Source organism: Lactuca sativa, chromosome 2 (genome assembly GCF_002870075.4).
Source record: "Lactuca sativa cultivar Salinas chromosome 2, Lsat_Salinas_v11, whole genome shotgun sequence".
Taxonomy (NCBI): Eukaryota; Viridiplantae; Streptophyta; class Magnoliopsida; order Asterales; family Asteraceae; genus Lactuca; species Lactuca sativa.
The window spans coordinates 188,497,974-188,520,460 of NC_056624.2; the positions used below are offsets into that span (position 1 = coordinate 188,497,974).

Below are 22,487 nucleotides of genomic sequence, written 5' to 3' on the forward strand. Positions count from 1 at the left end.
GGATCAACCTTAAGGGTGTTCAAAGTGTTCCATTGCACAAGGCCCGAACAAAATAAGGTTCGAAAATCATCCAATTTACCTAGTAAGATTATATCATATACAATATTATTGACATTGGTTAATATATATAGGTATATAGATGCTTGAAAGTCCTAGGGGATGAGACCACACAATTGATGATATGATCTAATTAAGTAATTCCACTTGCTAATATTATTTTTCAAGCCAAGAAAAACAAAGACAACCAAACAATTTGAAGTCGTTGATTAAGATGAGCCATGGCATATTAAACAAATCAAAGATATGACATTATGACTTACACATAAGGAGTTGAGTGATGAAAAATAAAAACAAAATGGGTTAGTTACGAAGGAATGACCTTCACTTCCCTCAAATCACTATTCACTATTTCACTATTCAGCACCAATGCATCAAATCTCATCATCTTAGACCATCTCCAACTCATCTTCATTTTTCCCCCCTATAAATGGAGTAAAAAATGTTTTATCTCCAACCCTACTCCATTTTCTAACTTATTTTTTATCCTAAAAATATATTCTTAGAATATTCTATTTTTATAACTTATATATATTGTCAAATACACCCTTTTACTAATTAAACCCTATATTTATGATTAATTAATATAAATGAGTATATAACATAAAATTATAAATATTAAATATTGCATTTAAATTATAATTAGTAGATAAAATAAACTAGACATGTATAAAATAAAAATGAGAGGGATTAAAATCGACAACCAAACTTCACCTCTATTTTTGGAGATATGAATAGTATTCCCCCGTATATGGGGGAATACTATTCATATCTCCAAAATTGGAGGTGAAAATGGAGTAGGGTTGGAAAAAAACCAGGGGAAGAAATGAAAGAAGAAATGTAACGAAACATCAAACATGTTGGCAGCTTGTATCATTTAAGCAAATTATGAAGTCTTCTTTAAGATAATCCAAAGATCCTAACTTCAAATATTAATCTTTTGACACGTCCATCCCTGGCAATAACAGCTTCACCATGTCTGAACCCCAATACTATATCACCATCGTTGCATAAAAATTAAGGAGAAAAAAAAGGACAATACTCAAAAAAACAATTGAAACATCATTTTACCAAAAGTCGATTGAGCAATGTCAAAAAATATATGCAACCGACTAACAATTATAACTGCTGCCAAACTCCTGTATCGATGATATGCCAGACAGCAACAACAAAGCTCAAATCCCACCATTGTTAGAGTTAATTCACTCTGCTAGTGCCAGATTTACGCCTCTTTACCCCCAACTCTTTCACTTTGGTCCCTACTGCTGCACAACATAACCATAGTTGATTTTTTTTCCACCAAAATTAAAAATTTATAATAATAAACCATATACATATAGCATACAGCATTGCATTTGCATTATTCACCAACCTTCTCTTCTCACATCACGGCAGTATGAGCTGCCACACTGACATTTAAATGCCTTTATTGGATGTCCATCATCCTCAAAGTCAATCTGATAATCCTGGAATCATTTCAAATGCTTCACTTCTCTTTTAACTAAACCTTCATATACAGATACATATACATATACATGTATAACAACTAAGCTTATATGATGTGAAGAGTGCATACCCATGTCAGCTCTTCATATGCATTAACATTTCTTTTAGTGAAAAAAGCAATCTGTATAAAACAAAACCCAAGTCAGATGTCTAAATATACTTACTGTTACAAACACTAAATGCAGAAAGTTGATACATATTACATACATGATAGTAGTGATGATCAGGTGTTTCCACTTCAACAGGGATCTCGATCAGATTTGAATCAAAGCATCTAGATTTATATAAAAAAGAAAACAGAGGAGCTATAAAGATTCCAGTAAAAGAGCATGACTTTATGGAGATAAATAAATACACATGTAAGCTAATTACCTGTGATTAATAAACCTTGCAACATTTCCATAATTGGTTGCATCCAAACAGAGAGCTTCTTCATCCTTTAGTATTTGTTCAGAACCCCAATCTGAATCAAGGGATACTGGATATGTATGCCTCTCATTAATCCTAGTTTTCTTGTTTCGTTCATATAACTCCATATTCGTTAATATTTCTCCAACATATTCACATACAAATGAACCTTTTGGCAAGTTTTCAAGTGTGCGAAGACCCCATCCTTTATCCTCCATTGCAAACACCTGATATAATAAGTACATGTTTATCATACAACAAAGTTAAGAGGAAAAGTACAACATCCAATATAAATAAGAGTTTATGACATGGTTTAGCAACCAATTATTCTTTTTAATTTATATTATGTAAACAACATAGAAATACTTTTTAATAATAACATAAATAGTAGGTTGCTAAATCATGATATAACTCCTATATATAAATAAGAAGCAATTAGAAATGGTATAACAGATTCACATACCTGCAACTTGCAAGTAATACCTCTTTGGACAACACGGTTTCCACATTCCATACTGCAACCACATTTTCTCCAACATTCTTTTATAAACTTCCTCACTAGGTGACCCTTACAAGGTTCAGGATTTTGCACATTCTTGGCCCTCTCCAAGGGGCAATCTTGGCAATAAAAATGATGATGATTAAGTGGTTCACGATACATGGAAATGCAAGCCCCTAAAAACTCATCTTTTAACAAACCTTGTGAAGTATAGGCAAACTCTCCCCCTGTTTCACGAGAACAAGCACATGGGACCCGTGAAGAAAGACAATCACCATTACATTTCAAACAGCAGTTTTCATCTGCAATTCGAGCTAATGTGAAAGGCACATATGCATCTTGATAAGAAGTATTTTCTGGTATGTACCCAAATTTTGGAAGGTCTATACCAATTTCATCTATCAATGATATTTTCAATCTCTCTGTGCCTCTTGTTATGTCGTTGATCTTGTGGATTAACCTTTTATCAGTAGCACTATGATCACCTGACTCGTTGTTTTGATGTCTCTTTCTTTGTATTCCTGATGAAGATGATACTCTTTGAGCACCTAATCTTGTATCAACAGAGGAGCCTTCCACATTGGAATTATGTGCTTTTCGATTGGAATCGGAATTGGATTCCTTTACCTTGTTTCCATTCTCCCTTGCAGATGAAGCCTGGTCTTCAGATTCCACCACCATTACAGCCTTACTCTTCTTCTGTTAATAACATTCAGACAGAAAAAAAAAAAAGTACACTGACGTAGGGACTGAAGATAATCGAATAATAGAAGATATATATATATATATATATATATATATATATATATATATATATATATATATATATATATATATATATATATATATATATATATATATATATATATATATATATTACCTTGTCATCAAAGGATTCAAATATGGCATCTGCAAGGGTTCGATAGTTATCTTCTTCTATTAGCTCCCAGCTTCCGCCATACAATTTAAGAAGATTCTTGAGGACTGGTTTGACAACTTCACGGGAAATGCCTAAGCACTCCATGGCACTAAAGGCCTTAGAAATTTTTGGATCATTTGGATTTGGAGCCCTTGGTTCAGATGTCTTTGAAGATCTTTGAGGAGATGCCATGTAAAAACTTCAGTTTCACAAGTAATTCTAATCAGTTTGTAAAATATGAAATTAGGTCTGTGTTTCATAGGATGACATTCACACTAACAGATAAGAAAAATAACCACAAAATAAGAATTATACACTCCTTTCATATTAAAGAAGGAGCACTATTTTGCTTTGTGGGATGTAAATTTGTTCCATTTATGGAAAAAGGTATCTACATGTCACCAACTTTACTTCAATTTGAGTTTCAAGGCATGGGGCTCTGGACACCCATCTGGGCCCACATACAGTCTCCAGAGTCAACAATTACACTTTCATAAATACTTACTTGTAAGGACATCTTTAGCCCATGAGATAATGCTAAACAATGACATTAGGTTTCAGAATGAATCAAATTCCCTCCGTCAGAAGCAGTATCATGATAAAACAAAGCATTTAGCTAATGCATAGAATTCAAGTGTTACGATCATGCTAGTGGAAAAAAGGGGATCATCAATATATTTCAGATCCGAAGAATAGATCGTTGATATGTATTATACACACATTAATTCTACCCTAGATGCTACATATCATATAACAGAGAATAGATTAGATTCATAATGATATAAAAGAACAGAAATGAATAGCATTTGGGAAGTGTAATCCGAAAATACACAACTCAATAAGACATTAACCTGGTAATAAATACTCTCGAAGCCAGACTAAATATGCTTAATGAAGAGAGCTGTAAATGGAAATACCCTAATTATATGAACAAGGGAATACCAGCACGGTAGGTAGTAAAGGAGACGCCTTTCAAACTTCTTGTGAGTTGAGTAATCAATGAATCACCAAATGACCTCCAGATTTTATAGAAATGCAACTCAAAACAGAGGGTTTGTGTATAAAGGGTTTATGGCATACGTGCGAGCAATCGAGGAAATTAGCTACGAGAGAGAGAGTAAGCAGGAAAGATCTTCTCCGATGCATATGCTTGGATTCCTATTTTCGTGGAGGAATGCATCGATCATGACGCAACCGGCTGCGCTCCGTTTCTGCTCTGCTCTCTCTCTCTCTCTCTCTATCTCTCTATCTCTGCATGATAGCTAGCAATGCATTGCATATAGAGGGGGCCAAATGGCGTATCCATTTTTTGTTATATTTGGACCCCTGACTTCATGCGATTTCGTTATAGACCTCCAACCTCTTTTCTTTTATTTTTCCCAATTCCGCAAGAATTTATGGGCAAACTCAAAAAAAAATTTGAATTGTCTCATTCACTCATACCAAATGGAATGCAATAACTATGTTTAAAATATGATAACAAAACTGATATACAGTTTTGAATAATTAACTAGGTGTGAAATACCCGTGTATTACACGGGTTGATTTAAAAAAAAATTAAATATTAAAGTGTAAACGAAAAATATTTTTTAATGTATATCTTTAAATTAAGGAAGATACATATTTATTGCAATTTAATATATCATATATATCATATTTAATACTTTACATATATAAGTATATGACTTTAATTTTAAAAATTAGAACAAACCAAAAATTGACAAGTGGATAATATTTATTTCAAAAATACCACAAAATGACAAGTGTCAAAATTAATGAGAAATTGACATGTGGCAAAAAAAACCTTCATTTATTAAGGAGGATTTCAATTATGATATAATTATGCAAATGATATAGGTTTTGTTAATCGAATATCAAGTTTCAAACATATTTATTGTATTCTATACTATATATGATTATTCAAAATATTTTTGATTTATGGAAATATGAGTTTAAGTATAATAATATCATCGGTTTTGGTAGGATTATAATTTGAAATTGCTCTTTAATTTTATTTATGTCCCAATTTAAACCAGGTAGGATTATAATTTAAAATTATTTTTAATTTTATTTTATGTCCCAATTTAAACCCTCTTAATAATTACCATATAAAATATAGATTTAAAATATCACACATCACAAAAAATTAATGTTAAATATTAAAACATCATATTTAAGATTAATTTTTATGCAATTGAAATTATGTATTTAAAATAAATCACAAAAATTAATGTTAAATATTAAAACATCATATTTAAGATTAATTTTTATGCAATTGAAATTATGGATTTAAAATAAAACGAAAACAAATTTATAGATTTAAATTATTATAAAATCAAGTTATGGATTTGAAATTATTTGAAATATTATAAAATTAAGTTATGGATTTAAAATATTATGAAATTAAGTTATGAATTTGAAATTGACAAAATTGCAAGAATAGTCTCTATCGGATGCCAAAACTAACAAGTTTAGTCCAAAAAAGTTTGGGCTCACAATAGTGGTCCAATAGTTTGGTTTTGTTGCGAGTTTGATCCAATTTTGTTTGAACTTTTTCGTATTGATGATTTTGCCTCTTAATATTTTATTTTCTAATTTTGTTTTATTACAACAATTAAAACTATTTAAAATAAAATCTCTCTCTCTCTCTCTCTCTCTCTCTCACGCTTAGAAAATTTGCAACAAGACCTAAACATGGATTTCGAAGATCTAGAGCGCCATCTTTTTTCATTGGACGTCCCTTTCATAGATCGGAGGCATCAAACTCTCCACCACTATGCCCTAGCTTTCGTCGTTGGAGGAGACGATCTAGTAAAGTCGTTGGAGGAGTCGATCTAGCACCGCCGTTGGAGGACACAATCTAGCACTCAATCTATCGACGAACGACTGGAAGGGGAGAGACCATTATTACAGATCCAACTCCAATTAGGGTTATCCTATTTAGCCCCATCGTCTCCGCCATCACCAACCTCTGATGTCAAAGTCGTCGTCACGTATAGAAAACATAATTAATCTGAAGTCGTCGTCATCTAAATAGCTAGGGTTTTGTTGTCATCGGTAATTTGCAACCCAAGCACCTCCTCCCACCTCTATGCTAGTTAGCTTGTTACATAGTCTTAAGCCGATACCTGAATTTTGTTCAGATCGATTTGTAGGTTTCAAAAGTAGATGGAGAACAAGAAATGGGGAGACCATTTTACACAACTCTTGGAATCGATTTGAGGCCATGAAAGTGTTGTCTGAATCTGTATATAAGTGGGTCTTGATTTACTCGATTTATTTGAAGATAGATTTGCAGGTGGGTCTCGATTTATCTCTCTTCTTTGCTACCAGATTACCCAAACAAAGAGGCCCCCAAAATAGTTGGTTCCTTCATCCAATTTTGAATGTTTTATGTACTTAAAAATTGATGAACATTCATAGATAAATTGGTGTTTTGAGTTTTGAATCAGTTTTTGGTTATGAATGCTAAATATTTGATGATTTATTTCGAACCAACTTTTATTTTGCAGTGATTTGAAACAAGAAACAAAAACGATTTTTGATTTATGATTATTTTATAGTGGTGGCATCCGGTGGTGGTGGTGTTGGATGCGGGACGTGGTGATGGTAGTTAAAGGTGGTGGCTAAAGAAGAAAGTGGTGGACGGTAGTGGTTTAGATGATCAAAGTAGATGAATACAGGCACATTTGTCGATTCTAATGGAGAGAGAGAGAGGGGTATTTTATTATTGTTTTATATTTAATAGTTTTTTAACTGTTGTAATAAAACAAAAATGGAAAATAAAATAATAGGGGGCAAATCATCAATACGAAAAAAGTTCAAATCAAGTTGGAACAAACTTGCAACAAAACCAAATATTGGACCACCTTTACGAGCCAAAACTTTTTTTGACCAAACCTACTACTTTTGACATACCATAGGGACCTTTTCTTGCAATTTTGTCTTTGAAATCTTATGAAATTAAGTATATAAATTTGGAATATTAAAAAATGAAGTCGTAGATTTGAAATTTTATGAAATGAAGCTTATAGATTTGAAATTTAAGAAGACAAAATTGCAAAAATGGTCCTTGTGTTATGTATTTTTCGGGGTTTTGGTCCAAACCTCGAGTTTTTTGGATTTGTAGTCCTTTTGGCCATGTTTGTATGTAGATTTGGTCCCTCGTAAAATTGAAATGACTAAATTGCCCTTATTAGATTTATTTTCCATTTTCTTTTTTAAATGTATTTTTATATATCAAATAAAAATAGTCTCTCTCTCTCTCTCTCTCTCTCTCTCTCTCTCTCTCTCTCTCTCTCTCTCTCTCTCTCTCTCCAGAACAACTTCCCCCCCCACCTTCTTCATTTACACTCAAGAACACCCCACCGGAGGTGGAGCTGTTTTCCGGCCACTAAGAAACACCACTGCCACCATCCATATTTCCACGTCTTTGAATCACATTCTTAACCTCAAATTGAAACTCGGAGGAATGGTGGGTCGCAGGTGGCGGACTACAACGACGATGGAAGAGCAACGACGTCGATGGGTGGCTGTGGGTGGCCTTGCTGCTTCATTTCTATTTGTGGATGCTCGACGAGGGACCAAGACAAAGCAGCAACGATGATGACGTTTGGTGGTGGTGGGTTACGACATCATGGAGGTGTTTGGTGGGTGATGAAGTGGGTTTTGCCAACAGTCACATAAATGGTAGGTGGCGAAGTGGGTTTTGCCAACGGTGGGTGGTGACGAAGCTACGGTGGCAGCTTCACTGCCTTCGTTTCCTTTCTTTTCAAGTGAGCTCGACGAGAGAGAGGGCAGGGAGGAGCAAGGCTATGGTCCGTACGTGTTTGGGAAGGGTGTTTGCTGGTGGTGGGTCACGACATGGGGAGGTGGATGAGGTGTTCGAAAAATTAGGTGGGTTAAGATGGTGGTGGCAGTTTGCTTCGATCAGTACCAAGAGGGGGAAGAACACGGTGGTGTTTGGCAGCTTGCTCGACAGAAACAGTAAGGGAATGGTGGTGGGGCTTGACCAAGACAGACGAGGGTGATTTTCGATGGGGTTGTGGTGGTCTATGGCAGCAGTCGTGGTGGTAAGCAGCCTAGACCGATGTTACAATCACCGATGCTTTCTTTCCTCTAACTAGGGGGAGAGAGAGAGAGAGAGAGAGGTGGGTCCCATAATTTTTATTAATAAAACTTTAATTAAATAAAAAAACATAGAAAATGTATCAAAAGGGTATTTTTGTCTTTTTAATTTTATGAGGGACAAAAACCACAAACAAAGTAGCTCAAAAGGACCGCCAATCCAAAAAAGTTAGGGTTTGGACCAAAAGCCCCAAAAAATGCATACCATAGGGACCATTTTTGCAATTTTGTCATTTTAGAAAATCAAACTTGTGGATTGAAAATAATACAAATAAAGTTATTGATTTGAAATTTCATAAAATAAAGTTTGTGGATTTCAAATATTATAAAATTAAGTTATAAGTTGTAGATTTAAAAAAATTTCAAATTAAAACTACATCTAAGACATAAAAATACTACATCTTACCCCATTGATATTGTTTAGCAATCTCCTCCCTTGCATTGTTGAACATCCGAGGATCCTCCTCATTCAAGTTCTTTCCTTATTTTAAGAAAAACTTTAGTGTGCAGTTCCTTTCTTTTTTCCACCCTTGGATGTTGCTCGTTATCTTCTTCACTTCACTCGATAAACTTTGTGCTCCTTTCAGCTTTCTTTTTGATTTGTCTCGTTCCATAGGACGAGTTGGAGCTTCATATGGATCATCGCTATTGAGGAAAATCCCCCCGATATGCGCATCAGAAGATTAACTGTGGGTTGGCTTGGAAGTTTTGCTTCTTTTAAACATACCCGTGAAATCATCAGAACTTTTTAGACAAAGTTATTTCCATTTGTTGCTCACAACTCCGCAAAACGCCTCATTTGCAAAAGCTTTTCCGACTTTCGTCTTATAAATTTGACGACATTTTGCTACGACATCTACCTCATTTGCGTCGCTTTGCAGGTTGCGGATCGCATTCATGTAGATGTTGTTAAACTCCATTGCATTTTTGTTGGCGTTCCTCCATTTCGAGTAAAGTTGATTATGCTTGCAATACTCCTTATTAATTCGGACACAAAAACTTCTCCAAACTCTAAATTACAATGTTGTCAAATCTTGGTCGTCGCCCGTCGCCGGATCTTCCGATACATCTAGCCATGCTTGAGTTAATGCCTTATCTTCTTTATCCATCCATCCTTGGCATTTTGCTTTCCCTTTTCCTTTACTTTTTTCCTTTTGGGTCGGCTTCGGGCTATTCAACAGGTGCTTCATCGGAAGAATCGATTGACTCATCGAGTAGTTAGTGTGGTGGGGATTGAAAATTAGTTTAGGGTTAAGGTTGGGAAAAGAATTGGGTTTCTTAGACTGAATCAAACGGATCGAGATCAAAATTTGGACGACGTATTGGTTGAGATTGGAAATTAGTTTGGGGTTTGTATTGGTAAAATGGCATGGGTTGAGATTGGAATTGAGAAGAGTATGGATTGAATGGAAACATTTGTGGAGCCATAGTATGATAATAGTAACTACCAGTTGAATGAATGGGTTGATCAAATGAAGGTTGATAACATGTTGGTGATGGAAGGTTTGGTGATTAAGGATCTGGAGGTGGAAGGTTTAGTGATGGAAGGTTTGAAGATTTTTTTCCCCTTGGAGTTTTGTTTTGGTAGATGAAAACATTTTTGTTTGGTGAATTAAGTCTTTTTGTGAAAGAAAGAAAGATGTTTGTGTGTGAGAAATGTTGAGAGTGTCGTGTTAATTTGTTAATTTATAGGGGTTAGATTGAAATTTGAAATATTGAAATTTAAGGTAAAAATTATTTTTTAAAAGAAAATTTGGGGATTGAAGTTTTGAAAATGGTGGATCGTGTCAACATTGAAGCAACCAATCACATGCAAGCAATCCCCTCTTTCTCTTCTTAACTTTCTCTTCTCGTTAAGGCCATAGCAAAAGCAAGGTAGCGAACCCTTAGCGAGAGCTAGGGGCAATGTTCCTTTTCCTAGCGAGCATGTTTAGCGCTCCACTCCCATCAACCTTATAGGTAAAAACAATAAAATTATTGTGTAATGATAGTTAATAAAAAATAATTATTATGTAATAATTAGGGCTATTTAAGAAAAAAAGATAAAGTAATGAAAATTGACTCTTTTTTCTAAAACAACAAAACTAAGCTGCTATTAAAATATCATTTATATCTCCTAACAAGACCTAAACCCATGACTAAGCTAATATACAATCTAGACCTCCTAGTGACACTTAAACCAAACCCATGACTAAGCTAATATACAATGATCTCCTAGTGAGATTTAAACCATGACTTCTCATTTGAAATATTTAAATCTTACTATTAAGCCAAAGACCTTATGGTTGATGAAATCACTTAATAATATAAAAGTGGTCTAAGTAGATGGACTCTTATTTTATTTATATAAAAACGATGATGTGAAGTGATTAGTGTATACTAAAATGAGTAAAGATGTAGGGAAGTTGATGTAGTCGGTAACTATACATTAGCCTTAAATTAGTAAAAAATATTACTTTGTGGTTTAACCTAAAAAGTGATAAATTTGAATGATTTTTATATAACTTGTCTTAACAAGTTGGGGATAGCCCATTTAGATAACAATGTGTCTAACAAGGAGTTAGGGTTCTATCACAGGCATATACTAACCAGCCGTTATATATATATATATATATATATATATATATATATATATATATATATATATATATATATATATATATATATATATATATATATATATATAGGTTATAATGTGGATGAACAACTATTGTGTGAATGTGTGGATAATGCTATTTTATGAAAATTACTAAGAGAATATGTTGTTTAGTAATGTGAATACGTTAAATCTCACAAAACTATTGTTATTTTAATGGATTCTCACCAATTCTAATTCATTTTTGTTCTCATTTATCGTTTTTTATTTATTTTAATTCTTACAGAATACGACTCAATAAAAATCCTGATAACATTCTGACAGAATGATAATAATTAAAAAAGTGTATAATAACCTTATAAACGATTTAATTAGCAAAAATGCTTAATAATTAAAATAATTATATAATATTGAACGTATTCATATTATCAAACAAAATATTTTCTTTGTAATTCTCACATAATAACATTATCCACAAGTCCACACACAATATATATATATATATATATATATATATATATATATATATATATATATATATATATATATAGGGAATGGTTATTTGGAAAACAAAACCTAAAAATCATAAAAATACATAAAAAAAAATACTTACAGATCACAAAACTTTTTTTTGAATTTTTTTTATAAAAAATCGCAGCTTTCTATTCAAATTCGTTGAAAAAAAATTGAAAAAAAAAATTAAAAAAACTGATTTTTTTTTTCAACGAATTTTAAGAAAAAACTGCAATTTTTTATAAAAAAATTCAAAAAAAAGTTTTATGATTTCTAAATATTTTTTTATGCATTTTTTTTTTATTTTTAGAGTTTTTTTTTTTAAGTTTTTGTTTTCCATAGAACCTAAACCTATATATATATATATATATATATATATATATATATATATATATATATATATATATATATATATATATATATATATATATATATATATATATATATAACTTGTCTCAAAGTTTAAATGATTCTTTGAAATTGAATTTGTCTTTCAATCCAATTCCATTTCTCTTACCAATAAAGCTTGTTCCAATCCCCATATCGTAAGAAAAACAATCCCCAAAACTTTGCACTTCTCTTAGTATTAATTTTAGAATCTAAATACTTTTAGAGTTTAGACACAAATGTATCACCAATTACCAATAATCCTTACAAGAACACAATCCATGACTAAAATGATGAAACCTCTTAGAATCTCTCACAACAATTTCACGATCCACAATCTTGGCTATCAACTTTATAGTCTCATGACAATCACCACAAATCCTCAAGTTCTTCATCACCTGGATACATGTCCCAGGAACCGAATTCATAATCGCATAAGCAACAGCAAGTTTCTCACTATGAATCTTCAATGTCATTTCCTTCTCTTCCTTATCAATATCATGTAAAACAGATGTCATATTCGCTACATATCCAGCTTCTTGCACCTTCATCATCAATTCTTCCAAATACAAATAAATCTTCTCATGATCAGGATGCTCTTTATCCCCAACCAGAAACACATGAACCCTACCTTTCAATTCAACCAAACTAAACCCTGGTGTTTTACTCAACCCATGACTCTTCATATAAACCCGCATCTTTTCAACATCTTCCCACCTCCCCGCATCAGCATACATGTTACAAAGTAGAACATAATATCCACAGTTTTCAGGGTCAAGCTCAAAAAGATGTCTTGCTGAAATCTCTCCAAGCTCTACATTCTTATGCATTCTACACGCAGCAAGAAGTGAACCCCACACAACAAAATCAGGCTTTACCTTCATTTTCTTGATCAGATCATAAGCTTTATCAAGAAAACCCGCCCTCCCCAAAAGATCAACCATGCAACTGTAGTGCTCGACACCTGGCTCGATTGAATATTTATGTTTCATGGTTTGAAACCAGTGCCACCCTTCATCAACCATACCTGCATGACTACATGCGGATAGAACTGATACAAATGTTATGTGATTTGGGACTATTTTAACACGAATCATTTCATAGAACATGTTTAAAGCTTCTTTAGCATAACCATGCATCCCATAACCTGCAACCATTGCAGTCCATGATTTTACATTCTTGTTCTTTATGCGGTCAAAGCTTCTTTTTGCAGTCATTACTCTTCCACATTTGCAGTACATGTCCACAATTGATGTGCCCACGATTACTTCCTCTTCAAGACACATCTTTATGACCTACATACACAAGATTATGTATGTTGTGATTTGTGCGCATATTTATTAATCTATCATATATGTTTTGAGGAGAAGTAGTTTAACGTACCTGATCATGTATACATTTTCCAAGTTGTAGAGCACCAGAATGAGCACAAGCCAACAGAACAGTGGACAAAGTCACAGCATTGTATTTAACATTTGGATCTTGCACCATTTTAGAAAACAATTTCAGTGCTTCTGTAGAGAATCCATTTTGAGCACAAACTGCAATCATTGAATTCCAAGTTGTGACATCCTTGTCGTTTATCTCATCAAAGGCCTTCCTACTGAAAGCTACCTGACCGCATTTGGCATAAGCATCCACCAGAGTATTCCCAATTTTTGTATTTTCTGCAAATCCCTTTTTGACAACGACCCCATGGACACCTTCTGTAATGCTCTTACTTGAAGTACTAGAACAAGCGGCAAGGACAGAAACCATGGCAACTGAATCTATGCACACCTCGTCTTCGTTCTCACTCATGCTTTCTTCAGTCAGGAAGTTTTTAAAAAGGGATAAAGCCTCATGGGGAAGTCCGTTTTGGACATACCCGGTGATCATTGAAGTCCAAGAAACAACATTTCTCAGAGGCGATTCATCGAACAGGTTGCGTGCATCATCCAGGTGACCACATTTCGAGTACATGTCAATGAGAGCAGATGAAACGAAAAGATCATTATGAAATCCGAAGACAATAGCTTGTTGGTGGGTCTGCTTTCCAGAGTGAAGATCATAGAGAGCGGAACATGATTTGATGGTACAAGGGAAAGTGGAGCGGTTTGGAGTAAGAGATAGCTTTCGCATGGCGGAGAAGGCGAGAAGGGACTCCACAGACTCACCGGCGCGAGAAAGGTCGGCGATGACCGAATTCCATGACCAGACATTGGTGGTGTCTACGTATTTGTTGAAGAAAGTAGCAAGGTTAGAATTACTGCGGGGGAAGTTGTTGATTGTGAGCTCCGACAAAGCAGCAGCGACCATAGCTGCTTTGGTTATCTTCATTCATTTCCCGGGTTTCGGGTTTCCTTGTGGTCGCTTCTTTTTCTACAAACTACGATAGAGACAACTAGTTTGAAGAAGCTATAAAGAGTTTCGAATTTCTCTTTATAATGTTGTTTAGTTTGAAGATAAAGTGTCACATGACAAGAAAGTCTCTTTATATACTATTTTTTGCTATATATAATCATACTTTTTCCAAATCAAACTATTGTAATGAAAGTATCCCTTCAAATCAAAATGTTAAAGTATACATACATACAAACAACTCAAACCAACCATCATCATAAATCATAAATCATAAATAAATGTTTGTTTCATGTGTGATGCTACACAAATACACAATTGAAAGAATGCGACTACCATCCCAATTCCCACCACCCTCCGCCGACTTGCCGCCGGAGTTGGCCATATATCTGCCGCCAGGCCCAACTACTAGTACTAGTCTACTACAGAAGCCGAAGGTGGGAGGTATCATTTAATCTTTTAATCTGCCACCCTGTTTTCCATGAATGTTGGAGTAGTGTCACAGATGAATCTTCTATGCAAATCTTGTTTGACATCACCGGGCTACAACCAAGAACCCCTGTCAAAAGACACTTGATAGGAATCGAGTGACTGAAAACCGCCACACAATGGCTGCTGTTGCTTCTCCCACTCATCCCCGCCCCCACATGGTGGTGGTGGTGATGGTGGTTTGGTTCTTCATCCGCCTCCTGATCTCCGGTGGTTGTCACCATTTGCAGGCGGCTTTTCCCGGACTTCCTCCTTGCCAACACTTGTTTGGGCTTTTGTAGTAAATCCCACCGGGGTGATGGAGGTCCATATTGATGATCTGGAGGTGAAAACCCACCAGATCGGAGCTTTTCCGGCAAGCATACTACTGTTCCGTTTAGGAATTGGAGCATTCGGAATTCCACCTGCCGGAGTGATTCGCCGGATGGGGCTGCAAAATCCGGCTGGAATCTCTCGATTAAGGTTGACACTTCAGGGGTGTATACATCGGACCTCACGCACCCCTCCCATAGTCCATGACTTATCTCTTGTAGGGCTTCCGATGCTTGTATTAGGTGTTCGGAAAAATTCATCTCCTGCAAACAAACAGAACACGAAAATTAAGATGCAAAACCACAAACCCAAATCTACGACGGAAATTAGTTGATGGAACTTGAGAACAATTTGTAAGTTAATCAATCAATCGAGATTCATATTTGATATTCCCCTTTTGCAGGAATGCAGACCAGGGGTGGGCCAGTGAGAAGATTCGTGATCGAAGTATCACTTCCAATTGAGGATTCTGAAGAATCTATCAATCGAACCAAATTTGAAGCTTCAAGAAGATACACTCATTACTCAAGTCAATCGGTTACTTCCTTAAACTTATTGAAAATTAGGATCAAGATGTGAATTCCTACAAATGAGCATAAGTTGTGAATCAAGCAGATGAAATAATGGAGTACCTGACAGATGGGAAGAGCTGTCGATCGAGCGCGATCTAAAGGGGAAGTGTAAACGGCATTGAATCGAATCCCCTGAGATTTCAAGAACACTGCTAAGGCTCTAGCTTGTCTCTTCCCGTTAGGCGTCAGTGTAGCTTCAGGGCAACGACCACCGACCAAATCTGGTCTTAAATTAACATGGCACTCGCCTTGGCATATCAAGTACACCTCCGTCATAGCTCTATCGTCATCCACCGCGTCGGAGAAGCTCCGAGTGAACTGCGGCGGCGGAGAAAGGACGTTGCAAGGGTCCCATACCTTGATGGATGGGGCAAGGCGTGGAGTGCCGAAAGACGACGGCTGAGGGGATAACGGCGATGCAGATGCGTGGCAGGGTAACAGTTCCGGCTCTTGTTCCACGACCTTCTTCATTAAACTGTCTTCTTCACCAAGTAATCTGATTGTGTCGTTGTGACCATGATCGTTTCTTTCTTCCTCTTCTTCTTCTATTTCTTCATCGTCGTCGTCGGTTACTTGTACAGACTCAGATGCCCCCATTTCAACCTGCAATCCGTTACTCAGATGTTTCGAAATTCGAATCTACCGAATCAAAATACTCAAACAAACGATTCATGATTCAACATCAGATTATGGGAATTATTATTAAAAAGGGAAATTGAAGTAGATCTGGAGTTGTTACTTGCTTCTGGTTGCGTATGGGATTAGGGCCGAAAAGAGACACGAGTGGATTTCTTCTCTTTCTTCACATGTCAAGCAAGTTTGCTACATACTTCAGTTTTCACTTTACCCATCGAGTAATCAACTGTCTTCTTCGTCTGTGTTTATCAAAATCTTTCCTTTTTTTACTCTGAGATAAATCGGTCAAAAACCTATCTGGTTTTGAAACCGGCATTAAAGAAGGGTAAAAGCGATTCAACAAACTAGGAAAACATCTGTGCATTTAATGATTTTGTCTACTTTTGTAATAGAAACATCTTGTTTACAAATAAACCGAAAAGTTTCTCAATCTACTTTTTATAAACTTCAAATGACTTTTAGAAAGCTTATCAATTTTTCGACAAAATTAGTTTCTTGCAAAAAGAATAAAATTGAGTACGTAGGTAGCAAGTGGATTCTACAAAGTACAAACCAGGTTGTCCAAAGTCCAAACAATCGAATTGGTTAGAGATTGTTCACGAATCAAGTAAATATCTTTAGGTTTAATGGTAGATTGTATGTTAAAAATAAAATATGTGTCAACGTCGACATTACAATCTAAATAATCATGATTTGTTATACGTCTAGATGACTGAAAATGTTATTAAATTAAAGACAAATTAAATATGTTCGAAGTTTTATTTTATACTTATATATTTGTTGTTTACTAGTTGGGGTTAATGGCACAACGACAATCAATAAGTTTCAATTTACTAGCATCGGTTAGCTTTAACTATCCGGTAACATAGATTATTCGGTGTTAAATAGTGGGACATGTTGATATGACAGCTACAAGCAAAAAAGTTATATTAAATGTTTGGATGATGTATGATCTAGTTCTTCTTCTTTTGATTTCGGGTTGCTTATTTGATGCTCTATCATATTGTTTTTTTTTCTTATCCGGTTTTAATATATATAAACAAACGTGTATGATGAGGTATGATTCGGAAATACCGGGATATGATTCCGTTTATAGTACAGATAGGAAACCCTAGATAAATCTAAATTCAATATATCTTAAACCGGGTAATTATCCACTTTCCTGATTATCCATTAGGGATTATTCTAGAATCCCTTAACCCTTAAGAAATCGCCCATAGCCTATGGATGGTTATAGACGGCCTCTTGCACAACTATTGAACAATTACAATTCAGTCATTACACATTTATTTAATTTTTTTAATCTTAAAATTAGTTCAAATTAATTTCTGATTAAATATTAATTAAATATTATAATTTCTAATTAATTTCAATTTATTAATCAAATAATAAATCAACATCTTTTTCCAAAATCATCATTCCTAGTTGCTAGTCTTGAGGGCAACCCAAACGGACCGTGTTACTATCAATTTAAGTATATACCAATTATAGTGATAGCCTTATAGGCTTAGACACCTAATCCAACAATAGGGTGGTGACATATCTTACTATAAGGTTTGGTTGACATTGGCATGTTTCAAAACAAACTTCTATATTACTTATCCAATCTATAGTGGCTATTGGACCTCTTTTTCCGTAATCAACAGTGTGTTTGATTTTCATGATTTTTTATAACTACATTATTTTTCTGGTTTGAGACGAAGTTGTTCGGGTTATTCTTGATTAATATTGTTGTCAACTACCTCCCTAACTATTCTAACCGTGTTTTCTTCAACAAATTTCAAGATTTCTTTTTTATTTTCTTGTAGAATTTGTGGAATAGTTTCCCGAATAGTTCTAGTGATATCTTTGCAATATTTGTTTTAGGTTGTTAAGCAGACATTTGTTGTTATTTTCCTATGTACAATTATGATATAATTCTAATTATGGTAATTATAAAACACAATTAAAGCATGTGTAACATATATATATATATATATATATATATATATATATATATATATATATATATATATATATATATATATATATATACTGTTAGTATATTTTACAATGTCGTCAACTTGTTATTAAACATATGATCTAAACTTTGACCAGGATTGATCAAAAACCTATATAATACAACAAAACTCCTTTTTTTAGTTTAAAGTGAGTAATAGCTCAGCATATTGTTACCCTTCAAACCTGACCTATATCTTTATCTAATATGAAGTCGGAGGATACTTGTCAACTATCCATGCAGAATAACTTGTAGCATATGGTACAAAGGGATGTCCATGATAATCCCCAAGGAAAGATATAAACGTGAACTAGATACGAAACATACGATATACACGCTGGGCGTGACGAGCAACATCACATATATTGAGTTTCCCATAAGTGAATGTGTCCTTGACTTTGACATACCAAAGACGATTTGCTATTATGTGAGCTTGTTCTAATTATTGTGTGAAGTTGACTTGTGTGCCTAATGCTTCATGGTATTTGAAACGACCCAAAAATACGACCCAAAAATTTTGTTTTTCAACATAACCAAAAACCATAATCTTAGTGTTATATCATAAAACCATACATGATGTATCTCAAAATAATAATAATAAAACACTGTGCGGAAAACCGTATCATGTCCATGTCATATAAAAATCAAGAACTAAGTCAACTCCCAGGATAAAAGCTGAAGTTGTGGTGTGTGCGATGCCATCATCCCGAGCTCTTCCCTCTGCTAGCGGAAGTACCTGAAACCCAAAACTGAAACTGTAAGCACGAAGCTTAGTGAGCTCCCCCAAATTACCACATAACATACAGTAACATATCAAGCATATACTGGGGCCTTGCCCCCTCCATCGGACCGAAGTCCGAAGCTGACTGACTGGGACCTTGTCCCCTACATCGAACCGAAGTCCGAAGCTGACATCGGACCGAAGTCCGAAGCTGAATGGGACCTTGTCCCTTACATCGAACCGAAGTCCGAAGCTGACATCGGACCGAAGTCCGAAGCTGACTGGGACCTTGTCCCCTACATCGAACCGAAGTCCGAAGCTGACATCGGACCGAAGTCCGAAGCTGACTGGGACCTTGTCCCCTACATCGAACCGAAGTCCGAAGCTGACATCGGACCGAAGTCCGAAGCTGACTGATCATAGCATAAACATATTACTAACATGAACACACATACTCCTGTCTGAGCCACGAAGGCATCAAACATACTAACTACTGCATCGGGTCAAAATCCGGATACTACTGTTAGCTAAACGGGTCGGCATTGTGGTCTTAGACCCGTTTCTACTGAAAGGAAACTCACCTCGTGAACTGGTTGCTGAGTGAATAGCTCTGAGGGCTAACTGCTGCTGCTCCGGTATCTCCCCGACTACAAGTCCATAAACACACTCAATCAAATACTAAACACTGCACTGGGTAAAATGACTCTTTTACCCTTGGTCAAAGTCAACTCTCAGTCAAGGTCAACTCTCGGTCAAGGTCAGCCCACAGTTGACCTGACTCGCCAAGTTGGGCCGCCAACTCGCCGAGTCCTTATTCTCACTCCTCGACTCTACTCGCTGCTACTCGTCGAGTATGGCATCGACTCGACGAGTACCCTCCCGATCCAAGAATTCAGACAATCTTCATCCGACTCGCCGAGTCCTATGAACAACTCGACGAGTTGTTCTTGAGCTTAAGAAGATTGCCTTGGACTCGCCGAGTTGTATGAACAACTCGCCGAGTCCCTCCATTACTGAGTCTACCCTCAAACTCGTTGAGTCCACTCCACTACTCACTGGTCCCACTCGACACCGCTCAAAAGGAAGAAATCGGGGATTCGCGACTAGACTCGCCGAGTCGTTCTTCCGACTCGCCGAGTCACCGCCATGCAATTATTCTACACTCGATTCTGCTCGAATCCAATACATACAAATGATAGATCTGAGTCCAATAAGCTGATTTACCACGTAAAGTTTCCAACTTTACGTGTACAAACGCATGAACAAGGGAATAAAGGCTAAAAGATGCTTAAAAGGGGTAGATCTAGGGTTAATATGCAAAATAGCTCCATAAAGGCAATAGATATGGGCTCTACAACTCCTAAATGAACAGATCTAAGGTTATCTCGGCATAAGAGAGCTTCCATATCAACATAAAGCTTTGAGAAAGGCATTAACAAGATCTAGAAAGCGTTTTAAGGCATAAAAGAGAAGGAAAACTGAATAATACCTCAAAGAGCTCTTGCTTTCCCTTGAATCTCTGCTCTACAATCCTTTTCCTTGCTCCTTTCTTCTTCTCCTTCTTCAAGCCTTCACAATAGCACACAAAATCACTTAGAATCACTCAAGAACGAATTAGGGTTTTCTCACAGCTTTTGAGGGTGAAGGAGGCGAGATTGGGGACTATAAGGTGGCTTAAATAGTGGGCAACCCGGGGATTTAGGGTTTCTCCCATACGGACAGACTCGCCGAGTCCAGAATATGGACTCGCCGAGTCGCCAGCTAACACGTGCTCGAAATCCTGACCCTACTCGGCGAGCCAGGCTATGAACTCGCCGAGTCCCTCTTGCAAAAATTCAAAATAAATACCAGGAATTATCATACCGGAGACGGGTCGTTACAATTCTCCCCCACTTATCTCAGACTTCGTCCTCGAAGTCTGCTACGGCTGAATCTGCAAATATCTCTGGGTAATGCTCCCTCATCTCCTCCTCAGCCTCCCACGTCCATTCTGATCCCTTCCGGTGCTGCCACTGCACCTTCACTAACTGAATTACCTTGTTCCTCAAGGTCTCGGTCTTCCGGTCCAGAATCGCGACCGGCCTCTCAATATAATTCAGGCTGCTATCAACCTGAATATCCTCTAGGGGAACGACTGCTGACTCATCCACCAAACACTTCCTCAACTGAGACACATGGAAAGTGTTATGGATCTAACTAAGCTCCTCAGGAAGATCTAACCGATAAGCAACCCGACCCACCCGGGAACCCTGAAAGGACCAATAAATCTGGGGCCCAACTTGCCCCTCTTCCGGAACCTGATGACACCCTTCCAAGGTGAGACCTTCAGAAGGACCATATCTCCCACCTGGAACTCCAAGTCCGAACGCCTCCTATCGGCGTAGCTCTTCTGCCGACTTTGCGCAGTCTGCAGTCTACTACGGACCTGCTGGATCAACTCGATCGTCTTGAGCACCACTTCTGTGCTCCCGATGACCCGCTGACCGACCTCGCCCCAACAAATCGGGGTCCTACACTTCCTCCCATACAGCATCTCAAAAGGAGGTCGATCAATGTTCGCATGATAACTGTTGTTATACGAAAATTCCGCCAACGGAAGATACGTATCCCAACTGCCACCGAAATCAAGAACACATGCCCTAAGCATGTCCTCGAGAGTCTGAATCGTCCTCTCGCTCTGCCCGTCCGTCTGAGGGTGGAAAGCGGTGCTGAAATGAAGACGAGTACCCATCTCGTCGTGAAACTGCTTCCAGAATCTGGATGTGAAACGGACATCTCGGTCTGACACCACCGATACCGGCACTCCATGCCGTGCCACAAACTCTCGTACATAGATATCGGCTAACTTATCCGCCGATATACTCTCCTGGATCGGGATAAAATGGGCACTCTTCGTCAACCGATCCACTACTACCCATATCGAATATACTCCTCGTGCGGTCCTGGGGAGCTTGGTGACAAAATCCATGGTGATGTCCTCCCATTTCCACACGGGAATGTCTAGCGGCTGCATCTTGCCGTGAGGCCTCTGGTGCTCCGCCTTGACCTTCCGGCAGGTCAGGCATCTCTCAACATACCAGGCGACGTCCCGCTTCATGCAAGGCCACCAATAATCAGGTCGAAGATCTCGATACATCTTCGTCGCCCCTGGGTGGATAGAAAATCGAGACTTATGAGCCTCGTCCATCAACACTTGCCGTACTCCACCCCAGTACGGTACCCATACCCTCCCGTGAAGCGTCAGCAATCCCCGACTATCATAATCAAACAAGGCTACTCGGCCCACGATCCTCTCACACTTCTGTCTCTCTTCCTTGAGGCCCTCCACCTGAGCCTCCTTGATCCGCTCCAACAACGGAGTGATCACTGTCATTCTCAAACACAGATCTCTGATAGGGGCCGCCGA

The 22,487-nt window shown here is 36.9% G+C and overlaps 3 protein-coding genes across 6 annotated transcripts; all 3 read right to left on the reverse strand.

The window, feature by feature from the left end:
• Nucleotides 1–903: 903 nt before the first annotated feature.
• Nucleotides 904–4,672, reverse strand: LOC111888753 (histone-lysine N-methyltransferase SUVR4). Of its 3 annotated transcripts, XR_006188377.2 has the most exons (9): nt 4,332–4,671; nt 3,351–3,588; nt 2,435–3,169; nt 1,936–2,198; nt 1,771–1,837; nt 1,634–1,684; nt 1,430–1,523; nt 1,129–1,322; nt 904–1,049 (listed from the first exon to the last, which is right to left on the reverse strand). XR_006188377.2 is itself a non-coding variant. In XM_023884875.3 (8 exons), the coding sequence occupies exons 2-8, from the start codon at nt 3,579–3,581 to the stop codon at nt 1,255–1,257; spliced, it is 1,506 nt and encodes a 501-aa protein (XP_023740643.1). In that variant the 5' UTR covers nt 3,582–3,588; nt 4,332–4,672; the 3' UTR covers nt 904–1,254. The 3 variants fall into 3 exon arrangements, 2 of the variants coding, with proteins under 2 accessions (XP_023740643.1, XP_023740639.1); XM_023884875.3 differs by having other exon boundaries at nt 904–1,319; nt 4,332–4,672; XM_023884871.3 differs by having other exon boundaries at nt 904–1,322.
• A 7,510-nt stretch (nt 4,673–12,182) lies between these two features.
• LOC111888730 (pentatricopeptide repeat-containing protein At3g26782, mitochondrial) lies at nt 12,183–14,474 on the reverse strand. Its single transcript, XM_023884849.3, has 2 exons — nt 13,396–14,474; nt 12,183–13,307 (listed from the first exon to the last, which is right to left on the reverse strand). Exons 1-2 carry the CDS (start codon nt 14,329–14,331, stop codon nt 12,264–12,266), a joined length of 1,980 nt encoding a protein of 659 aa, XP_023740617.1. The 5' UTR covers nt 14,332–14,474; the 3' UTR covers nt 12,183–12,263.
• A 60-nt stretch (nt 14,475–14,534) lies between these two features.
• On the reverse strand, nt 14,535–16,703 carry LOC111888738 (uncharacterized). 2 transcript variants are annotated; one of them, XM_023884862.3, is made up of 3 exons: nt 16,469–16,703; nt 15,786–16,328; nt 14,535–15,416 (listed from the first exon to the last, which is right to left on the reverse strand). In XM_023884862.3, exons 2-3 carry the CDS (start codon nt 16,320–16,322, stop codon nt 14,775–14,777), a joined length of 1,179 nt encoding a protein of 392 aa, XP_023740630.1. In that variant the 5' UTR covers nt 16,323–16,328; nt 16,469–16,703; the 3' UTR covers nt 14,535–14,774. The 2 variants fall into 2 exon arrangements, with proteins under 2 accessions (XP_023740630.1, XP_023740622.1); XM_023884854.3 differs by having other exon boundaries at nt 16,465–16,703.
• Between the last annotated feature and the right edge of the window lie 5,784 nt (nt 16,704–22,487).